Below are 19,248 nucleotides of genomic sequence, written 5' to 3'. Positions count from 1 at the left end.
CTAACACTAAGCTGGCTCGGTGGGCAATGGAACTCTCTAATTTGCAGTTTAAGGTGCATCACAAGCCTGGTACCTCCATGGGACACGTGGACGGCCTATCTAGACTACCTACGGACACGTTGGCGGCTCTCTCGATGCGTGACTTGCTGAACCCGGAAGGCACGGTCGAGGACGTGCCTCTTACTTCAGTCGGGGAGCAAGCGGGGGCCGGCGACGGTCCTGGTATAGGTGGCAAGCGTGCCGATGGTCATGTCGACGACGAGTGTCCTGACCAGCCTAATGAAGCCGTGAGTGGCGCTCCTGCGGGAAGTGCCCCTCTGACACCTGTGGACCGGTTCGGTCTCGACTTTGACCAGTTCGTACAAGCGCAGCAAGAGGTTCCGTGGGTGAAGGCGCTGGTGGCGTTTCTGCTGGACGGAGCCCTGCCCTTGGATCCGTTCCTCCGGTCTACGATTGTGAAGATGCGGTCCCGATACGTGGTGCAGAACGGTTTACTGATGAGGAAGGTGCACTTGCCAGCTCGGGTCGGACCTGCTCGGTCCTTGACCGTCCCGGTAGTGCCTGTACCATACGTGGAAACCGTTCTACACTACTGTCACGCTGACGTGCTATCCTCGCACTTGGGTCTGACCAAGACGCTCGAGAAAGTGAGAAGGCACGCTTTCTGGCCTGGCTGGAGGAAGGACGTCACGGAGTATGTCCGCGAGTGTACACGATGTGGCAGTGGGAAGTGGTCGAGACCGTGGCAGGCCGGCCAGATGCAGCGAATGCCGGCGGCGGATCTCTCAGGACCGTTCTCGATGCTGGTGGTGGACGCTGTGGGTCCGTTACCCATGACGGAGAGAGGGAACAAGTATATCCTTGTGTTTGTCGACTACTTTACGAGATGGGCTGAGGCTTTTGCGGTGATCCGCCTGGATTCGGTGACTTTCGTGGAGGTGATGGTGAACGGAGTGGTGGCGCGGCACGGTGTGCCGTCACGATTGCTAAGCGACAATGGACGAAACTTCACGTCGGAGATTGCGAAGTCCTCCTACCAGACGCTGAGGATTAAAAAGCTGTACGGTTCAGCGTACCATCCGCAGACTCAAGGACTGGTTGAGCGCTTCAATGGGACGCTCATGGGCATGCTGAAAATGCACGTGAGTGAGGCTCAGACGGATTGGGATCTACATTTGCCGAGGGTGTTGTTCGCCTACAGACCGTCCTACCATGAAGCGTTGGGCGACTCGCCCTTCTTTTCTCTCTACGGACGCGATCCCGTGTTGCCGCTGGACGTCGCGTTCCTGAACCTGGGCAAGAAGTGGAAGAGCAATGAAGTGGCAGCGTACCGTCGCGAGCTCTACCGTGCCTTGCGTGACTCACGTCGCCTGGTCGAGAGGCAGCTCCTGAAGGCGCAGGACCGACATGAGCAGCGACTGGGCGATCGCGTGGCTGTGCAGTACGATATTGGTGACCCTGTCTGGGTCTACCAGCTCTTCAGGAAGAAGAGGGACGAGGCGCGGACGAAAAAGTTGGCCTTCGCTTGGCATGGTCCATACCGTGTCGTTGGTCGAGTTGGCGAGAACGCCTATCGGATCGACATACCGTCGCACCCGGACAAGATCGTCACGGTGAACGCCAACCGGTTGAAGAAGTTCCGTGGCCGGTGGACTCGGCCCTACATGGACGAAGTACCGGAAGGTATTGTGGAGGACGGTGAAGAAGTCGAAGACGGTCCGCTCGAGGAAGCAGATTTGCCGGCATCCAGTTTCACGGAACGGGTGACCATTGGTCGCGGGGATACGGCCCTCACGGGGGTTACTTCGCCGCTTCTGGAGATTGTTGCAAAACAAGTGGTCGACCGTGCGGTGAAGTATATGGTAATTCCGAGAGTCACTGGATCCCTCGGGCCGAGTTAATGCCCGAGTACAGCGACCTAGTGACGGCTTTTGAGCAAGCCGAACGGAGGAAACGGCGTCTGCCGGAGCTACGGAGGAGTTCCCGTTTGGAAGAGGCTAACGCTGAAGTGGAGGACGAAGACCTGCTCATGGCTTAGTAGTGTCGGAGAGGGTGTTGTTCGTGATCCTAGGGGCGGTCGCGTACGGTGATGGTACGGTCACTTGGAACTCGAGAACGGATCGGTGGAAATGGAATTACGTGTTTTGAATTTGAATTGATTAATTGGAGAGACGCTAGCAGATTTGGAGAAAGAAACATGAACGACTAGTGACGCGTCCCTAAAAGACGACTGCGAGCTTACTTGGACTTGGGTGTCGCCGAGGAGGCGGCGCGCTTCTTCTTGGCCGCCGAGTCATCGGCCTCGTCGCCCGCGCTGCTCTTCTTGTCGTCGTCCGTGGGCTCGTTGGCGCCCGAGCTGTGCTCCTCTTCGTCTTCTTGGTCGGCCTGCTCGTCTTCTTCGTCGTCTTCTTGGTCCTGGTCGACTTCGGCTTCGGGCAGCTTCTCGCTGAGCTCCTCGGGCTCGCCGTCGTCTTCCTCGTCCGAGTGCGACGTCGGGGGCAATTCCGTGAACATGTTCTCGTCGTCCGCGAAGTCGGAGTAGTCGTCGCGCTGCTCCTTGGCTTCGTCGTACGCCTTCTGGGGCGGGAACGGTTGCTTGCCCTTCTTCGCGAGGGGCGCGAGCTTCTTGGCGAGGGCTCGGATACGGTCGTTCCCCAGCAGGAGCTTCCAAGTCCCGGTGCTCTTGTTGCCGACCCAAGACGGGTTGGGCGGGTCGCCGCCGGTGACGTCGATGACGACGCGCGCGAGGGCCTCCTCGCTGAGTCGGAGGTGGGGAGGCTTGGTCGGGTCCAGCGCCTTCGTCTGCTCGAGCAGCTCGGAGATGGACTGGTAACCGTCCTCATCCACGCGGAACGGGTCAAGTGCGCGCGCGATGATGGCGTCGTAACGACCGCGCTCGTGGCGGTACAGCGTGGCGAGGTCCGTGGCCACGGTCGCGTCCGAGGAGGACTTCGCGTTCGCCTTGGCTGCCGTCGACCGGTGGGCGGCCTTGCCTCCGAGCCACATCAGGTTGTCGTGGGAACGGTTCTCGAAGAGGTCGAGATACCCGTAGAAGCCGAACTCGATGATGTTCAGGCTGACGAACACGAGTCGCGCCAGGCCGGCGTTCGACTTCTTCTTGCGGTGAGCCGTGCACTCGTCAGAGGGCGCGTACAGCGCGCAGGCAAAGAAGGCATCGCGCCAGTGCATCCAGAAGCGCCAATGCGCCACGTGAAGCGCGGGGTGCTCCTGCGGGTCGTACCACGCACGCTGGCCAACCCACGTGTACGACATGCGAGGCGGAGTCTTTCCCTGCGCGTCCGCCTGCTTGACGATCTTGTTAATGTCGCGGCGGATGGCGGCGGGACACTTGTCAGGCAAGGAAAACGTGTAGGTCTCCGTGCCGTCGTCCTCGTTGTCGTCCTCCTCGCCGTCTGCTTCGTCGTCGTCCTGGTCCTGGGCATTGGACTTGCGCTGTTTCTTGGACGGTGGCACCTTGGACGCACTGCGGGTGGTCGGACGCTTGGTGGACGAGCGTGCTGAAGCCGCAGGGACGGTGAACAGGTCGTGCGCGGGAGCAGCTACGACCCGCAACGCGTCGGGCAGAGGCAGCAGGGTCACGGTCGCGGGCAACTCGCGGGGAAGCAACGCGTCGTCGGCCAGTACGGCGAGCGCGACGGTGTCCACGGCGTCCACGTTCGTGGAGCCGCTGTTGGCGAAGAGCGCGGCGCGCAGGCGGACGTAGAAGCCCACTTGGGCACGGAGCTGGGCATCGGCTTCAGCGTCCGCGCCCCGGGACCGGCGATCGAGGCGTGCGCGCAGCCGTCGCATGACGGCCTCCTTGTTGACGTCCCGCGACTTGGCCATGGCGGAAGGTGGTGGCTGAGGCTTCTTGGGGGTATTGTTCTCTTCTCGGCGAAAGCTGGAATAAGGGCGAGACTGCGAGTTGCCGCGGCCTCTGCTGATGCGTTCCGACCTGGCAGTTGGGACGTTTGGCTGCGGGTTTCCCTTCCTGGAAATGGGGGAGGCACGGTTGACGTGAGACGGTCGAGTGATTGACTAAATTGATTGACGAGACTTGCGACGGTGGGTTACCCGTTACGGTTGGACACTTACGAGGATGGTTGTGAACATGGAGTGCTGTGGACAACCGTGAGGAGCGAACCGAGGCGAGGGCATTTCGCTTTCGTCTCCTTGACGGACATGGAAACCGTGACGGATGTTGTCGTGTAGTGCCTGTGGCACTCCCTGTTCGTCTGGAAGATTGTGTGGTGGGTGCTGCGCAACCACTGGCCGGCCGTATTGCTGGTGTTGATTGGTGCTGTGGCGGCGTGATCACGAGGCCCTTGCGGAGCATTGCAGGGCGATTGATCGGGGCCGTGTTCGGCTTTGCATTCAAGTGGCTGACTCTGTTGAAGGTATGCGTAAGACGGTACCGTCGCTTCGTGAACGGTCCGTCCGTACGAGGCAGACCGCCCGCGGAGCGTCGGTGGAAGGGGTTTGAGGCAATCTGGGCCACGCCCATGGTGGTGCTCGAGCCCCGAGGCGAACACAAGGATGGCTTAGGCCGGCTACTGTACAAGTGGCTGGATGCTTACCACGCACTGTGGTGTGTGTTCCTGCCCGACGTACTCGAGCTGGGTGGCGAGTCTACCGTGAAATACTGGCGCGGATCGAGGGCCGAGTGTCGGCGCTCGGTCGATCGTGCCTGCTGCGTAGGCCGGGTACTGTGGGCGTTCCTAACGCTAGCAACGTACGCCGTATTCTACACTGTCATCTACGTGTATGACTTGGTCGAGAAAGCGTGCCAAGGAGCGGTGGGTGTGGGCGTGCTACTCCTGACTCTGAACTACATATTGGCGGACGGTGGGCTGACAGCCGACGGTGGGTTGAGCCCTGATGCAGTCGTGATGCAGTGGAGCTGCGTGGTGGCAACGACTGGGGTCGCCAGCCACTTGCTGAAGTGCTACGAGGCGGCGTCGGGAGTGCGTTCGCCTGCGAAGATGGCGGAGGAGAGCTACGCCGACCGGCTCCGCGACATCGAAGAATTGCAGCAAGCCGAGCGTCTGAGTGAAGCCTTTTGGCGTTCGGACGGGTGCGTCGGGAAACCGAAGCCTGTGCGTACTCTGAGTGGGCTGAGGGCGGAGCAGCGTGCCCTGCGCGCGAAGATGAAGGCGGACAAGGAGGAAGAGGACGCTCGACGAGGACGTCGAGTCTCAGTCGGGGAGGATGTCCCGAGTGGGAACGGTGGTCACCGTCTCGGGTACGGTCGCGGCCGTCCTCCGGCAGCCTGTCAATCAGCGCGTAGACTACTACTTGAGGATCAGCTGTTCGAGGATGAGCTGACTGAGCAGTCATCGGACTTTAGCAAGGATTAGCTGGCGGCGGGCCAGTTGCGGGGACGAAGAGTCGTGATGGAAGCAGTGGCGTGTTCCGCGAGTAGGCGGTGACGTGAGGGGACAGGGTGGAGGTCACGAGCGCTGCGTGGCTCGGGGCGTGAGCCTTGACGTGAGCCAAGGGCGGAGGGGTGAAAGGAGGTGACCATGGGTTCGGGAGCGGCGGTGTGTCGACGCTCAAGTTGAAGAGAAGCAAGGGAGAGCGCGGGGCGCAGTGCTCCGTGCCGGGTAGGTTGGTCAGTCGTGAATTTGCCGTGGAAACAACAAGTTGAATCTTTGCATTTGACTCTGTTTTATTTCATACCGTTCCTTTCCTGTCCGTACCGTCCTACTTCGTTCTCGCAGCGGCAGCCGTCCCTTCCAGGGCGACTCGCGACAATAGCTACACCCAGATGGATCAAACCTGGAGTAGTGGAATGGCGCTCAGCCAAGTTTCAATACCCAATGGCATCCAGGCAAGCGACGCAGTTTCGCGAGCTAGCGTTGTCGCTACTCTCGGCATTCCCAGGATTGCTTCGAGCGCCAACCCCGTCTCAAGGCATGCACGTCAAACATGATGCAAAAGGGTGCTGGAAGTTTGTGCTCACGCACAAGCCGGGAACTGCACTCGTTCCGCGCAGTGATACAAACCCCATCCCGATTGGGCAGCACTGTTTAGAAGGCGCGATTGCCAAGGCCATCGGCAGCCAGCCTCACCGCACAATTTGTACTCCTCATAAGTGGATCACGAGGATGTTGCCAACTTGGACAGGAAAACGGAGATGGAGACAAACAACCAAACAATACAAGAAGAAGATAGCAGCCACACGAGCAGAGCAAGGGAGGCTAGCCCTGACGCGGGCCCAAGAAAAGCTGGTTGCAGAAGATGCGGTCATTGGAACTGCGTTAAACAACACGACGTGGGATCAAATTCGTCACATTATCGGAACAACCACGTATGAGCAGCAGGTCCTGCATAGATTAAAACTCCACCGCTGTGGAGGGTGGAATAAGGCTTCTGATTCTATGGCCTGCCCCCACGAAATCTGCACAGGGTTAGCAAATACACCCAGCCACATTTTCTGGTCGTGCCCAGTCGCGAAGCTGGCCTGGGGTAGTTTTCTTGAAGGCTGGAGGTCTGCACATGGAGGACGTGAATTTGGAACGGAAACTGAGATTTTTTTCCTGAAACTCAGGTTGCCGCCGGAACGAATTAGAGCCCACGTCGAAAGATGTGCTAAACATCGATTTGACCGAGACGCGACTAGCTTCTCTTTTGAAGTCGCGAATTCGTATTGGAGAGCAGGTGTTGCCAGTGTAATCAGCTTTATCTGGCGGTTCCGAGAACTGTCTTGTACTCAGAGACAACCACGAGCACCTCCTTCTCTCTCAGCTAAAAGCAATACTGCGACGTAGCTATACGCAAGTTACTATGGACGCGCCTTTGACACGGGAAACGTATGCACAGTGGCAAGTCACAAAATTCATCCATGGAGAGCTACTGAAGAATGCGCTCCAGCTGCCAACATCAACGCTGGTGAGGCGGCCCCCGGTCCTGGGATTCGTCCATGGGTGCGCTAGAGGTTCTCCCAGAATTGGAGGCGGCGGTGGAATACTTTGTGCCGACCCGCACAGCAGTCTAGCCTTCCCTTCCCCAAAGTGTACATTCAACCTAGCGAGTTTCGTGTACTTTTTCATCTCCTCTGTCCAGCTGACAGACTAGGAGTCAAAGGAATTCACGTTGCCGGAGATAATGATCTCGTGATAAGGACGCTGAATACTCGTACTCCTCCCCAGGCTGCTCGGCTATGGGGTTGGTTTCTGAAATGCAGACACATGGCTGACAAGGTCCGAGTTGGGTCATGGATGCAAACCTCCAAAGCGGCAAACCAGGGTTCGTGTAGTCTGGCAACTGCGGCGGTGGAGTCTGGGCAGACGCTGGAATCAACACCAGAGTACCTCAACTTGGCATTCCCCAGAATGCCGCAGCTTCTGCAAGAAGGCCTCGTGGAATGGTCTAATAGAAGGGGAGACGCGCAGGTTCTGCTGGTAGACCCCGAAGAACAGCAAACGAAGACGTAAGTAGTGAGAATCGGCCAAGGGTAAAACCACGGCAGTAGACTCGGAAGTTACCCAGTTGTCCAATAAACCTCATCACCATCATATAGGAGAAGCATGGTGATTGACGACGGCAAAGAGTATCAGGTTTTCAAACAAGAACTATTTGCGAAATACTTTCTTGCACTAAAAACTTGAAGTACCTCAAAGTTATTTCTTTCTTACTTCTTGGAGTATGTAAGTTTCGCGGCCAGCGTGAACACGGCGGCACAAACTCCGAGCTGCGCGCAGCAAGACAGCCAGGTTGAGACGACCTCCAACTTATTGTCTAGGTCGAGGTTGAGCTCGCGAGCCACGTCAGGGGCGTTGGCGGTGTTCACAGTCGAGAGTTTGGGGTCCACCGCTGCGGCTGAGGCGGCATCTCTCCCTGCCAAAAGGGTGGCTACAGCCGCCACTACGACGAAAGTCCAACGCATGGCGTTGGTTGGGAGCTGGAGGTTCGGTCTGGAAATGGATGAAATGCCCTCCAGAGAAAGGCTACGAAGTGTGGCTCACAACGATAGAGCAGGATAGGCAGGTTCCAATCCCAAGAACGCAACGGGATCTCGGGTCACATGTGTATCGTAGACTCGATTCGATTTGCAAATGGCTCTGCATGCATCCCATCGATCGATGAGGACGGGATCGCGTGAAGGAAGACTTAACTGCGGCGATGCTGCCTTCATGCAGCGATCGCCTAAAATCGTCACCTTCGCACATCCTGTCTTCGGCCATGCTGCTGATGCGCGGAAAATCCAGCTTGCGAGTCCTGAACGAGACGACCATTCTGTTATGACATGACGGCGATGCCACCGTTAACATTCATTTAAAAGCCGCTACATGCATTGGAAGTGTTAGCCGCGCGCACTTTAATACATGTCGGATATCGGCGTATTACCTGCGTAGGTCACGTTCCTCTTTAAATCGACTCGAGCCACTTGGCCAGGTCATCTCGGCTGCGCTGGTAGCAGGCGCTCTTGACACGAATCCGCTCCAGCGCCGCGTCCAGCAGCCGCGTGTACGACGAGTGCTTGCGCGTCTCCAGGAACGTCTCCACCTCTTGCGCATGAGCGTCGCTCTGGAAGCGCGACGCCACCGACATGACAATGCGCCCAACGATCAGCGGACGGTACTGCTCGTTCAGCTCCGCCCAGTGCTCTTGCACGTACTTCCACGCGAACTCGGCGCCAGGCGCATCCGCTGCCACGCTGCTAAAGACGTATTGGATGTCCTGCGAGCGCACGGTCTTGAGGCCCCACGTGATCACCTCGCGCTTAAGCTCCAGAGACTTGAACAGGCCGAGAGCCGTGAGGCAGTCCAGCTTCTCCTCGATGAAATTGCTGGACTCGTACCTCTCCCGCAGAAGCCTCAGGTGCGAGGCATCGCCGCGACGAGCTTGTGCGTTGAAGACCACGCCGCGCAGGTCCGCCGACAGCGCCGAGCTGTCTTCGAAGTACGCCTGGAACAGACGCTGGGACTCGGCGATCACTTCGGGGTCGTCGCCCAAAGCAAGCATGCTGATTACGTCGCGACGGAACGGAGCCACGGTCGAGCTCTCGCCCTCCGCAGCCTGCCACGTCAAACGCTGCATGATCTTCGAGAACAACTGACGGATGTAGGCCTGCAGCTTCGGGTAGAACGCGTCGGCGCTGTAGAGCGTGCTGTAGAAGCGCAGGTTGGACGAAATTTCCTTCCAGCACAAGTGCTCCGGTTCCTCCGCGTACGCGAAACTAAAGTCCAGAGCGCTAGACACCGGCAGCTCACCGCTGCGAGCAAACGAGAAGATGCTGTTCAAGAGGCTCATGCGGTCCACTGCCCCCAGCGTCTTCTCACGCACAGGCTGCTGCAGACGCTTCCATCCGTCAGGAGAGTACTTCACGAGGAAGAACCCGGCTTGGCCAGCGTTGAGCTTGATCCATCCGCTCGATGGTGCACGAAGCTTGGCCGCTAGTGCATCCGAGGTCGAGTTGCGCTCCCAAATGCCCACACGCTGGATCTCCTTGGGCTTATCGGACGCGATGAAGGTAATGGGGACATCCCATGAAACACTCTCCGAAGCAGCCGCCTTTAGCGTTTGATCCGCCAGGAAGCGCTCCTGCGTGAGGCTGCCATCGTCCGACAACGTTACCATCGGGTACCCGGTCTGACTGGTCCATCCACTCGCCAGCGATGTAATGTGCTGGCCGGAAGCTTGCTCCAGCGCCTCCCACAGATCTTGCGTCCGTGCGTTGCGGTAGCTGAACTTGACCAAATACTCGTGAATGCCGCGATAAAACACATCCCGGCCAAGGTACTCGGACAACATGCGGATGACACTGGCACCCTTAGCGTACGAGATCACGTCGAAGATCTGGTCCACCTCGTCGGGGTGGTTCACCTTCACTTCAATTGGATGGGACGTGAGCATGCAGTCCTTGCCCATGGCCACACTCATGGTAATGTCCTGGACAAAGACCTCCCACACGTTCCACTCGGGGAAGACGTGGTGCACGGCCTCGAACTCCATGAAGCGCGCGAAGCCCTCGTTGAGCCACAGCCCCGTCCACCACTCCATGGTCACCAGGTTGCCGAACCACTGATGGGCGATCTCGTGGCACACGGTGCGCGCCGTGGCCATCTTCTGCCCGAAGCTGCTCAGCTGCTCGTCGATCAACAGCCTCGTCTCGCGGTACGTCACAACCCCCCAGTTCTCCATGGCACCGGCGGCAAAGTCAGGAATGGCCAGCATGTCCATCTTCTTGAGCGGGTACGGAATGCCGAACCTCTCGGTATAGAACGACAGCGCCTTGGCACCCACTTCGAGCGCGAACTTGCCGCGCTCACTGCGCCCCACGGGCGTGTACACGGACACCAGCACCCCCTCCTTCGTGATGGTCGAGACCGAGTCGAACTCGCTTACGATCATGCCCACGAGGTACGTGGACATGATGGGGGTCTCGGCGAACCGCCAGAGCTTCTCCAGCGTGGCCGCCTTGGGGCGGGACAGCGCGCGCACGTGCGCGTTCTTGGCGCGCGGGCGCACGAGCGTCTGCACCACGTGCGTGTTCGAGATGGCCGTGAGCTCCACGTCGCAGGCGATGGAGATCTCGAACTTGGCCTTGATGGCCGGCTCGTCCCAGCACACGAAGGCGCGGCGCGCGTCGCAGGCCTCGAACTGCGTGACGGCCATGAGGCGCGTCTCGCCCGCCAGCTCGTGGTCGTACTCGCTGCGGTAGAAGCCGTGCAGCTTGTCGTTGAGCTCTCCGTGCGCCGTGAGCGCGAGCGTCGCGTCGGCGCCCGCGGCCAGCGGCTCGTCCAGCAGCAGCTCGACCGCCTGGTCCTCGGCCAGGTAGCGGATCTCGCTGCACTTGATGGGGGCCGCGCGCCCGGCCACGGAGACGCTCGCGTCGAACACGTGCAGCTCCAGCGCGTGGCACGTGATGCGGCTGGTGGTCTCGCGGACCACGAGCTGCACGCGCTCGCGCACCTCGAAGCGGCAGCGGTCCAGGTCCACGGCGTAGTCCAGGAAGTACTTGGAGGGGGCCACGCAGGTCGGCAGGCGCGCGAACGGCTTCGTCATGGCGCTGAGATGAGGGGGGGGGGGCGAACGAATGCAGTTGAAGAGGGAAAAGATTTGATGAGGATGGTGTGGACAACACGACTGTACCCAAATACTAGTATTTGTGTTGACTATTTTTTTGTTAGTGAAGGTCGGACCGGATTTTTGTGTTCGACGACCGGCGTTTCCACTTGGCCATCGCAGCGTTGGCGGTGGTGGAATTTCCCACGCGCCGGCCATGTCAAAATCGTGGAGGAGCTCACAGCTCACACGCACAAGCCAGGCAGGGTTGATGGTAGGCGTGGTGGCAAGTTGTTCTTCGGCGCCGTCCGCCATCCTCCAGGTGGCAAGCTGGCAATCAGGCCGGCAGCCACAAAACCCCGACAGTCTGCTTCGGTCCTCCTGCCACATCCTGCCTGAGACAGCACGCGATGCTCCTTGACAGCGTATATATCGATCGTTTCACCCACGAGCTCCATTCTTGCCGAGCCGCAACTTCTGCGGCAAAGACGAACTCGAACGGTGAAGAGGGAAAAAAGTAGAGCTTCTGACGGTTATGCGCAGGATACCTGCGACTTTTCGGGGGTCGCTCTAAAACTAAACTGAAACTCCAAAATAGATCCTCAACAGTTGCCCATTCTATGCTTTTACACTTGGTGTTTGTATTCCGAAAAAAGTGACTCAGGTGGCAAGCTGAATACTTGCACTTTAGACAAACGAGACGGGCACCTTCCAGCTCATTGCTCAAGCGCACTCTCACACCTGCCCGAACGGTAGCCAATTAATTTAGTCCCTCCCCGCGGCCACCATTCCTCGCCCTCCATGACGACCCCCGTGACGACGCAGCAGCCGCAGCAGCAGCGCCCCGCGCACGCCTTCTGCTTCGCCAAGCGCCGCTCGTACACGTCGCCGCACCTGGTGCGCTCGCGAGCCAAGAACAACACAGTCTGCGGCGTGCCGGGCGAGGGCGCGCCGCCTCGTCGAGCGGCCGCCAGTACCGCGCGCCTGACGCGCAAGACCCAGAGCTTCAGCGAAGGGCTGGAGCCCTCGACGGGCGAGCGGCTGGCCGACATCGCCGTGTTCCTGGGCGGCTCGTGCAACCCCACGACCTGGAGGCACGACGTGGCCATGCCGCTGCTGGACGAGGCCCGCGTGCGGTATTTCAACCCGCAGGTGGACGAGTGGTTCGAGGAGCTCATCCAGATCGAGGCCACGGCCAAGGAGACGGCGCAGATCGTGCTCATGGTCGTGGACGGCCTCACGCGCTCCATCGTGTGCATCAACGAGGCCGTCGAGTACATTTGCCGCGGCCGCAAGGTCATGCTCGTGGTGGACGACATCGAAGAAGGCACCGAGGTGGCCGGCAAGCTGCTGTCCAAGACGGAGCTGGCCGACCTCAACGGCGCGCGCCAGTGTCTGCGCGACCTGGCCATCAAGAGGGGCGTGGGCCTGTTCCCGGACGTCAAGGCCGCGATTGAGGGCTGCATCGCGTACCTCACGCAGACGAACGCGCCCAAGTCCCGCCCGGAGGTGCCGAGGCTCAGGAAGCGCTCGTCCATTGTGCTCAACGACTGGTCCGTCAAGCACCGACCGCACCGCGTGACGTCGCGCTCGCACTCGTCGCGGCTGCTCAAGTCAAACAGCAGCGGCAGCAACAGGAGCACGGACGACAGCGAACAGAGCAGCGATTCCCCGGGCCTCTCGTCCCCCACGCAGTCCATCGTGAACCAGCTCGGCTGTCAGATGTTCAGCGACTACACGGGCGGCTCCGTGTATCTCGGCGGCAACTTGACAGCCACGTCGTGGAGACAGAAGGTCGCCATCCCGTTGCTGCGCACGGCGGGCATCCCCGTGTACGTCCCGTTCGCCGACTACCTGCAGTTCGGCTTGTCCTCCGCGGCGGAGAAGCACGTCCAGGCGCTGGCCGAGCACTTCCAGGAGATCGAGACCCAGAAGGCCATCGCCGAGCTGATCCTGTTCGTGATCCCGCGCAACCTGCGCTCCATCGCAGCGATGACCGAGGCCGTCGAGCTGGTCTCGAGCCACCAGGCGTTGCTGCTGGTGATTGAGCCCGTGGAGGAAGGCTGCATGGTGGAGGAAGGGGCAGCCATCACCGGCCGCGAGTTCAAAGACCTAGCAAGAGCCCGAGCGTATCTGCGGGAAATGGCGGAGCGCAACGACGTCGCCGTGTTCGAGTCCGTGACAGAAGCGGTCGAGAACATCGTCGAGAGGTTAGAGTAGGTGGCAAGTGTTGCTCCCCCCGCACAAGCCAACCAAGTATATATTATTTTGCTGCAACAATTGCAATACCATTGTAGTGTGGGTATGATTGAGGCGAGGGCGCCACTTGCACTTGCCTGCTACAAGTAGGCTAGAGTCTCCGCTTCCGGAGACGGACCCAACTGGCGGTGTCTTTTGATTGGTCGAACCAGATGTACCCATTGGTGCTAGCCAGCTACCGCCTGCATCTCAGTCGCGAATCCGTCGAGTCCTGCGCAACATTGACCGCTCGCTGATCGAAGCCATGAGTGACGCCACTGCTGCTGCACCGCAAAACCCCGCGGCTCGTAAGGACCGCAAGGAAATGGGCCCGTGGCGAGGCACCGTACGACTCGAAGTCCTTCTCTTCCGCATTGATTTGCATCGCTTGTCATTGACTTTTCGGCTCCTGTTGAACGCAGAAACCCGCGGGCTTCATCCTCAACCCGGAGCTCTTCATGCGCGAGTGCGTGGGCCTCATAGTGTCCGTCCGCGTCATGAACGGCGCCAAGTGGAGGGGCGTGCTGCGTGAGGTCAGGGACAACGGAGACGTCGTCATCAGGCCGGCGCAGGAACTGCTCTACGACGAGCCCGACGGAGACGAGCTCCCCGAGAAGCTGCTGGTCAAGTGCGACATCCTGTGGCTGCGTCGCCACGTGGACGAGGACGACAACGCGGCCGCCGAAGGCAGCACTCAGCCGCAGGACGAGCCCCCTGAGGCGCCCAGTCCTGCCAAGAGCAGCCAGCAGCCCTGAAGACAACGTCAATCGAGGGAGGGAGACGCTGGAAGAAAGAGTGAAAAGTTGTTGGTTAATACACATGAACGGAAGTACACGCAGTTGCTACATGCAGCAGGCAGATGCAATGGATGCAGACTAGACAGACGGGGGACCCTCAGCCGTTCACCTGCTTAGTCCGACGACAAGTAAACGTGCTCCACGTCGTCCTCTTCGTAGCTGGAGAGAAGCTGGTAGCGCACGTCCAGACGGATCTCGCGGATGTGGACGCGCTCGTAGACCAGCACGGACACGACCACGCACACGAACAGGATCAGGCACAACAAAATCTGGTGCACCCACATGGAGAAGAAGCCCAGCATGCCGTACTCGCAGTACGTGGTGGCGGCGTACTCGAACGCGCTCGACACGTTCTTGCAGGTCTGCGAGGCTGCAAACTGGTTGAGGAGGTTGTCCTCGCTGTCCAGCTGCTTGCCGATGGGGTCCAGGAACTCCTTCTTCATGCGCTGGCCGATGTCTCCCTGGTGCGACGCATTGCGCTCCAGCTCCTGTTGCAGCAGCGTCACCTCCAGGACGCTCTGCCGGACGCTATCCAGCGCCTCAGCAAAGGGCAGCGACACGTTTGCTGGACACTCGACGTAGTAGTTCACAACAGGCGTCGAGCCCACGAGCTTGAGCGTGTTGTTCATCGGGGCGGCACAGAAGTCCGCCGTCATGATCGTCGACGACAGGTACGCGCCGATCAGCGTATGCGAAATGGGCACGACGCTCAGAATGACCATGATCGAGACCCTCAGAGGCGAGACCATGGCCCAGCCGACGGACGCGATGGACAGGAAGCTGGCCAGCGTCACCGCTAGAATGGCGCCGTTGGTCGACGACTTGAGCACGAAGTAGCTGAACTCCCAGTCCTTGGCGAGCCCCGAAAAGTTCTTGGGCAGCAGCAGGTCCGTCTGGTTCCAGAGCTCCTTGGACGCGTGCACCAGGCGCAGCGCCTCCACCGACATCCTAAAGGCGTCGGCCGGTAGCTCGCTGTCGTTGAAGGACGTGATGAGGTCGTCAGCATTGACGCGCAGGGCGCTGCTCGTCTCCAGACTCTGGGAGGTGAGCGCTTGGGCGTTTTGGAACAGGTCGCTGGTGTTGGTCATGGTGTCCAGCACGACGCCGGCGCTGTAGTCCACCTGGGCCTCTCCCAGCAGTCCCCCCAGCGCACTGATAGCCAGGAAGGTCAGCAGTCCCACGGCCAGCAGCTCCACGGACGTGGAGTCCATCGATGTACGTCGCACATAGGCTGCAACACACCATAGATACCCAGGTTAGCAGCACTAGCTTAAAGTTGCGCTCTAGACTGCATCCTATAGCTCAAGTTTAAGTGAAAGTTTAAGTGAATGTTTAAAGTTCTCTTACCGCTGCGGATGTGCAGGATGCAGCGCCGCACGACGATGGCGCAGAGCACGAGGAAGACGACGGCGCCGATGCAGAGCGAGCCGAAGATCACGTTGTGCAGGAAGTCCAGGTACACCTCGTCGCGCAGGTCGAAGCGGCTGGAGGCGGCGCCGAAGCGGTAGAAGGAGTGGAAGAAGGCGGCCAGCTCGCGCGCCACCTGGCGGTGGTAGTCCACGGGCAGCAGGCGCAGGTCGCCGAAGGCCGCAGCGGTGCTCATGTTGCGTTGCGACTTGAGTCTTGGTTCACTTGAGCTGAGTATGGTGACTGATCCGCCGCATTGAAGAAGCGGTGATGTTGACCACGTAAAAATTCGGATGTTCAAGGGAATGCGGACACAGAGGACACCTTGTCCATTTGTTTAAGCCCATTTCCTCTATAAACCGATTCTCAACAAACTTCGGGTATGAAGCGGTATAAAGTGAAAAGGTGAAGGGTGGAAGATTGTTTTAGAAAGTGGCTACATTTTTTAGGCTGAGGTGTGCCTATCATCTACATACCGTGCTGCTGTCCTCCTCAGTATTTGCTGTTAGTTGATTCGTGGTGACGTATTTCAAGCTGCTTGGTCCATGGCAACGTCCATGGCAACGCCTGGAGAGGTTGCAGTTGCCGTGGCAGACTCGGCGCTGTTGCTGGCAAAAAGCCGAGCTGTGGGGGATGGGGGGGAGGCTGGCGCCACGACTTCCTCCGCCACTGGAGGCGACGAAGCATCTGCAGTTGCCGGCTCGTTGTGCTCTGCTCTCTTCTGCCACACCGCTTGGACCTACAAGAGCAGCATGCACGGTGTCAGATACAAAGGATGCAATGGAAATATCGACGAGTTCATGCACGTCACTCACAGTCCTGCCGTCGGTGAACTCGAGCAGACACGGCAGATGCGCGAGATGCGCCTCCAAAAGCTTCGGCACGGACGCCTCCAGTGGCTGCAACAACACAAGAAGAAAGCGTGTCGTCAACTACCAACACCTATCAATTGAAGAGCTTGCCGCTCCGCGTACCATGTCGCCGTATTTCTGGATAGCGATCATGCCCAGCGCGTCCAAGAATCGCGCGTAGTTAATGCGCCGCTCTCCCTTCTTCTTGGCCTTGACGAAGATGAGATCCACGTCGGTCTTGCCGAAGGACGAGTCCAGCAGGTCGGGGCAGTCGCGACACAGCTTGACGAAGTTCGAGTTGTCTACATTTTTGATCGCACAACAACGTCAGATCCCCGAGCTCACGTCGCCGACAGACCATGCACAACCCAAAAGTATCGCACCTAGAGTCTTCTCGCCAAGGCCCTTGGGTCCCGTCCGGCCGAAGCGACAGTAGTAGTGGAACACGGCCTTCAGCAGCGTGTGCGGGTCGTTTGGGTCTCCCTGCAGCTTCTCCTGCACTGGCGGCGCAGATGTTGGTCGCTCAACCGGAGCGGGGGCTGGCGGCGGCGCTGGGGCACTGGGCGCGGGGGTGGAAATGTTCTTGACCGAGCTGTGACGCAACACCCAGACAAGTTAGTTTAGTATCCCGCTCAACCTTGACACCCAGGCTGCAGAGCAAGCAGACAGTGGCCCGAGTACGTACGCCGTCCGCGCCTTGGGGCGACTCACGTCGTAGTTGAGGTTGGTGCGCATGGCGTTGGACAGGTCGTGCACCACGCGCTCCGTGAGGTCGTGGCAGTCGGACTCGAAGCGCTTCTTGTAGACGCCCGTGTACGACTTTGGGTCGTACAGGCGCGAGTACACATTGGACTTGCGTGGAGTGGACGTCGTCGGCGTGGGCGGCGCCGCGGTCGTCTGCTGCGTGGCGTCGGTCGTGTCTTCCATGCTCCGATGCGGCGTCACAACTCGCGCTCGAGAGCTCGCGGCCGCGCGCCTGGGCTTGGGTCGTTTCTGAGCTAGCCGGGAGGAATTAAAATAGGGGCCGCCGCTTCTCCTGGCGTGCGCCGTCGCGTCTCCAGCTAACGCGCTGCTGAGCATCTTGGCAGGAATAGGTCGACCGGCAGGGCAAGAGGAAGGGAGTCTATTCTCGACCTGCTCCACCGAGATCATCGGTTCGAGGAGTTCCTTCCTGTGGGGGGCGAGAGCAAATGTAATGCGACGCACGACAAGTGGCGAGCGTCCTGGCTTTGAGCTCTGCGTTGACAATCTGGATCTGCTTCCGACCTGCGCGCGCTCCAAACGACACCACGATCTCCGTCTCATGGGCGATAAGGTATCTTTCAGGGGCCAGGAACCTGCGCGGATTCAAGACGATACATGTATTTGCCGATGCCGGTACATGTATTTGATTGCAGTCTATCCTACCATACGCGCAGTGGATCTAGAGCTTCTTTGAGCACACCCGCTCGATGCCCGAGCACGTCTGTTTGCTCTCGGGGCAAGAGTCCAAGTTCTTCACGCAGAGCATCCAGCACGTGGTCGCGCTGTGGGTACTCACGGTGCAGTTGCAGCGCTCGTTGCAATAGCCATCCGAGAAGTCCTCGCTGTTGCAGATGAGGTGGCATCCAGGCTCGGCAGCTTTCTCTTTGCCTGGCCTCGCGGTGCACTCCTTGAAGTGACAGTCGGCAGACGCCAGCAAGTGACGGCCCGGAGCGCAGCCCAGCAACTGGTGGTCCGACTGGTAGCCTTGCTGCACGTACTGCGCCGTCGTGTTCGCGTGCACGTCGAAGTCCATCTGCTTGAGCATGCGCTGGTACGACGGCAGCAGCGTCATCTTGCCGAACCACGCGCGCAGCAGGCGCTGCGTCTCCGCCGTCTCCACCTCGGGCATGCGCACGCCGTGCATCACGGCCGGGAGCTGCTCCGACGTGGCCACCCACCGGTTGTAGCCCGTGCCCACCATGAGTGTCACCTGGTCGGGCTTGAGCACGGGCCGCACGCGCTGGCCGTCGCGCCGCTGGATGATGAGACCCGACTCCGAGTCATCCTGGCCGCCGGCCGACACCGACTCGAGCGTGCTCTTGGAGCCGTCGCTGCTGACCTTGTAGAAGGCGGGCGTGGCGAACACGATGAACATGCCGTCGTCCTCGTGCAGCTCGAGGGTCAGGTCGTCTTGGCTGCTGCTGTTGGTCGTGGCATTGGCGGCCGAGGCGAGTCTGCGCTCGTGGACGGAAGGCGCCTCGTAGGCGTGGAAGTGGTCGAGGCGCACGGCGTCCGTCATGAGCTTGCGGCTCGAGACGGCCTGGCCGTAGCCGTCCTTGGTCGTGAAGCTCGTGGCGTCGAGCGTCGTGGCCACGTTGAGCACCACCAGCTCCAGCAGCGACGAGAACTCGTTGTAGACGGCCGAGTAGCCCGGACACGCGGCGTGCGTGGTGGTGGCGTTCGGGTTGGCTTCCTGGCCCGACGGCGTGCTGATCGTGTAGCGGTTCGTGCCGTCGGAGAGCGTCTTGTGCAGCAGGAACTCGGCGTTGGCCTCCTGCGCGGACACGGCGCAGTTGGCGGCCGAGTCGAGGTACGCGCGGCGCACCTGTGCGTAGGAAGGCACGTTGGTGAAGCTGATGATGCCGTCCTTCTTGAGCGCGTCGAGGACGTCGTTGGGCGTGTTGGCGGTGGAGAGGGTGGCGTAGTCGAAGGTGGGGACTTCGAATGCAGGCGCCTTGTCGGCAATGGTGGTGGGGACAGCGCCCGCCATGAGCATGGCTACACAAGCGAGGAGAGTTCTTGGCATGATAGTTATGCGTGCCACCGATGCGATTGTGGTGGCGGAGGGCTAGATTTCAAATGAGGAGTGGTTGGCTGCTGTGAGGTGGGCGGTTGCAACGCGGGCAATTGGGCGTGCGCTGCCAGTCACTGAGATAGGGATTGCTGGAGGACATGCATCAACGTGTATATGTACAGGTTAC

The 19,248-nt window shown here is 59.9% G+C and overlaps 10 protein-coding genes across 10 annotated transcripts; 4 read left to right on the top strand and 6 right to left on the bottom strand.

Annotated features, from left to right (window-relative positions):
• Positions 1-2,244: 2,244 nt before the first annotated feature.
• PHYSODRAFT_455232 (hypothetical protein) lies at positions 2,245-3,780 on the bottom strand (the record flags this gene model as incomplete). The annotated part of the gene is made up of 2 exons (XM_009518579.1): positions 2,245-3,375; positions 3,475-3,780. Coding segments are annotated over 2 exons (1,437 nt in total), but the record flags the coding sequence as incomplete, so codon positions are not given.
• Positions 3,781-4,502: 722 nt separating this feature from the next.
• PHYSODRAFT_323102 (hypothetical protein) lies at positions 4,503-5,357 on the top strand (the record flags this gene model as incomplete). Its single annotated transcript, XM_009518578.1, has 1 exon — positions 4,503-5,357. One exon carries the CDS (start codon positions 4,503-4,505, stop codon positions 5,355-5,357), a length of 855 nt encoding a protein of 284 aa, XP_009516873.1.
• Positions 5,358-7,085: 1,728 nt separating this feature from the next.
• PHYSODRAFT_477057 (hypothetical protein) lies at positions 7,086-7,436 on the top strand (the record flags this gene model as incomplete). Its single annotated transcript, XM_009518577.1, has 1 exon — positions 7,086-7,436. A coding segment is annotated over one exon (351 nt), but the record flags the coding sequence as incomplete, so codon positions are not given.
• Positions 7,437-7,633: 197 nt separating this feature from the next.
• On the bottom strand, positions 7,634-8,237 carry PHYSODRAFT_294675 (hypothetical protein; the record flags this gene model as incomplete). The annotated part of the gene is made up of 3 exons (XM_009518576.1): positions 7,634-7,916; positions 7,968-8,127; positions 8,162-8,237. The coding sequence occupies 3 exons, from the start codon at positions 8,235-8,237 to the stop codon at positions 7,634-7,636; spliced, it is 519 nt and encodes a 172-aa protein (XP_009516871.1).
• A 37-nt stretch (positions 8,238-8,274) lies between these two features.
• On the bottom strand, positions 8,275-11,010 carry PHYSODRAFT_537824 (membrane alanine aminopeptidase, Zn-binding site; the record flags this gene model as incomplete). Its single annotated transcript, XM_009518575.1, has 1 exon — positions 8,275-11,010. The coding sequence occupies one exon, from the start codon at positions 11,008-11,010 to the stop codon at positions 8,371-8,373; it is 2,640 nt and encodes an 879-aa protein (XP_009516870.1). The 3' UTR covers positions 8,275-8,370.
• Positions 11,011-11,811: 801 nt separating this feature from the next.
• Positions 11,812-13,230, top strand: PHYSODRAFT_474685 (hypothetical protein; the record flags this gene model as incomplete). The annotated part of the gene is made up of 1 exon (XM_009518574.1): positions 11,812-13,230. One exon carries the CDS (start codon positions 11,812-11,814, stop codon positions 13,228-13,230), a length of 1,419 nt encoding a protein of 472 aa, XP_009516869.1.
• Positions 13,231-13,513: 283 nt separating this feature from the next.
• Positions 13,514-14,003, top strand: PHYSODRAFT_467373 (hypothetical protein; the record flags this gene model as incomplete). The annotated part of the gene is made up of 2 exons (XM_009518573.1): positions 13,514-13,594; positions 13,671-14,003. The coding sequence occupies 2 exons, from the start codon at positions 13,514-13,516 to the stop codon at positions 14,001-14,003; spliced, it is 414 nt and encodes a 137-aa protein (XP_009516868.1).
• A 155-nt stretch (positions 14,004-14,158) lies between these two features.
• On the bottom strand, positions 14,159-15,648 carry PHYSODRAFT_472247 (hypothetical protein; the record flags this gene model as incomplete). The annotated part of the gene is made up of 3 exons (XM_009518572.1): positions 14,159-14,530; positions 14,573-15,276; positions 15,393-15,648. The coding sequence occupies 3 exons, from the start codon at positions 15,646-15,648 to the stop codon at positions 14,159-14,161; spliced, it is 1,332 nt and encodes a 443-aa protein (XP_009516867.1).
• A 736-nt stretch (positions 15,649-16,384) lies between these two features.
• Positions 16,385-17,230, bottom strand: PHYSODRAFT_467383 (hypothetical protein; the record flags this gene model as incomplete). The annotated part of the gene is made up of 3 exons (XM_009518571.1): positions 16,385-16,605; positions 16,687-16,862; positions 16,989-17,230. 3 exons carry the CDS (start codon positions 17,228-17,230, stop codon positions 16,385-16,387), a joined length of 639 nt encoding a protein of 212 aa, XP_009516866.1.
• A 496-nt stretch (positions 17,231-17,726) lies between these two features.
• PHYSODRAFT_323097 (hypothetical protein) lies at positions 17,727-19,043 on the bottom strand (the record flags this gene model as incomplete). The annotated part of the gene is made up of 1 exon (XM_009518570.1): positions 17,727-19,043. One exon carries the CDS (start codon positions 19,041-19,043, stop codon positions 17,727-17,729), a length of 1,317 nt encoding a protein of 438 aa, XP_009516865.1.
• Between the last annotated feature and the right edge of the window lie 205 nt (positions 19,044-19,248).

Source organism: Phytophthora sojae, assembly GCF_000149755.1.
Source record: "Phytophthora sojae unplaced genomic scaffold PHYSOscaffold_1, whole genome shotgun sequence".
In the NCBI taxonomy this organism is placed as follows: domain Eukaryota; phylum Oomycota; class Peronosporomycetes; order Peronosporales; family Peronosporaceae; genus Phytophthora; species Phytophthora sojae.
The sequence above is the reverse complement of the archived record's forward strand: the minus strand, read 5'-3'. Positions and strand labels throughout refer to the sequence as shown.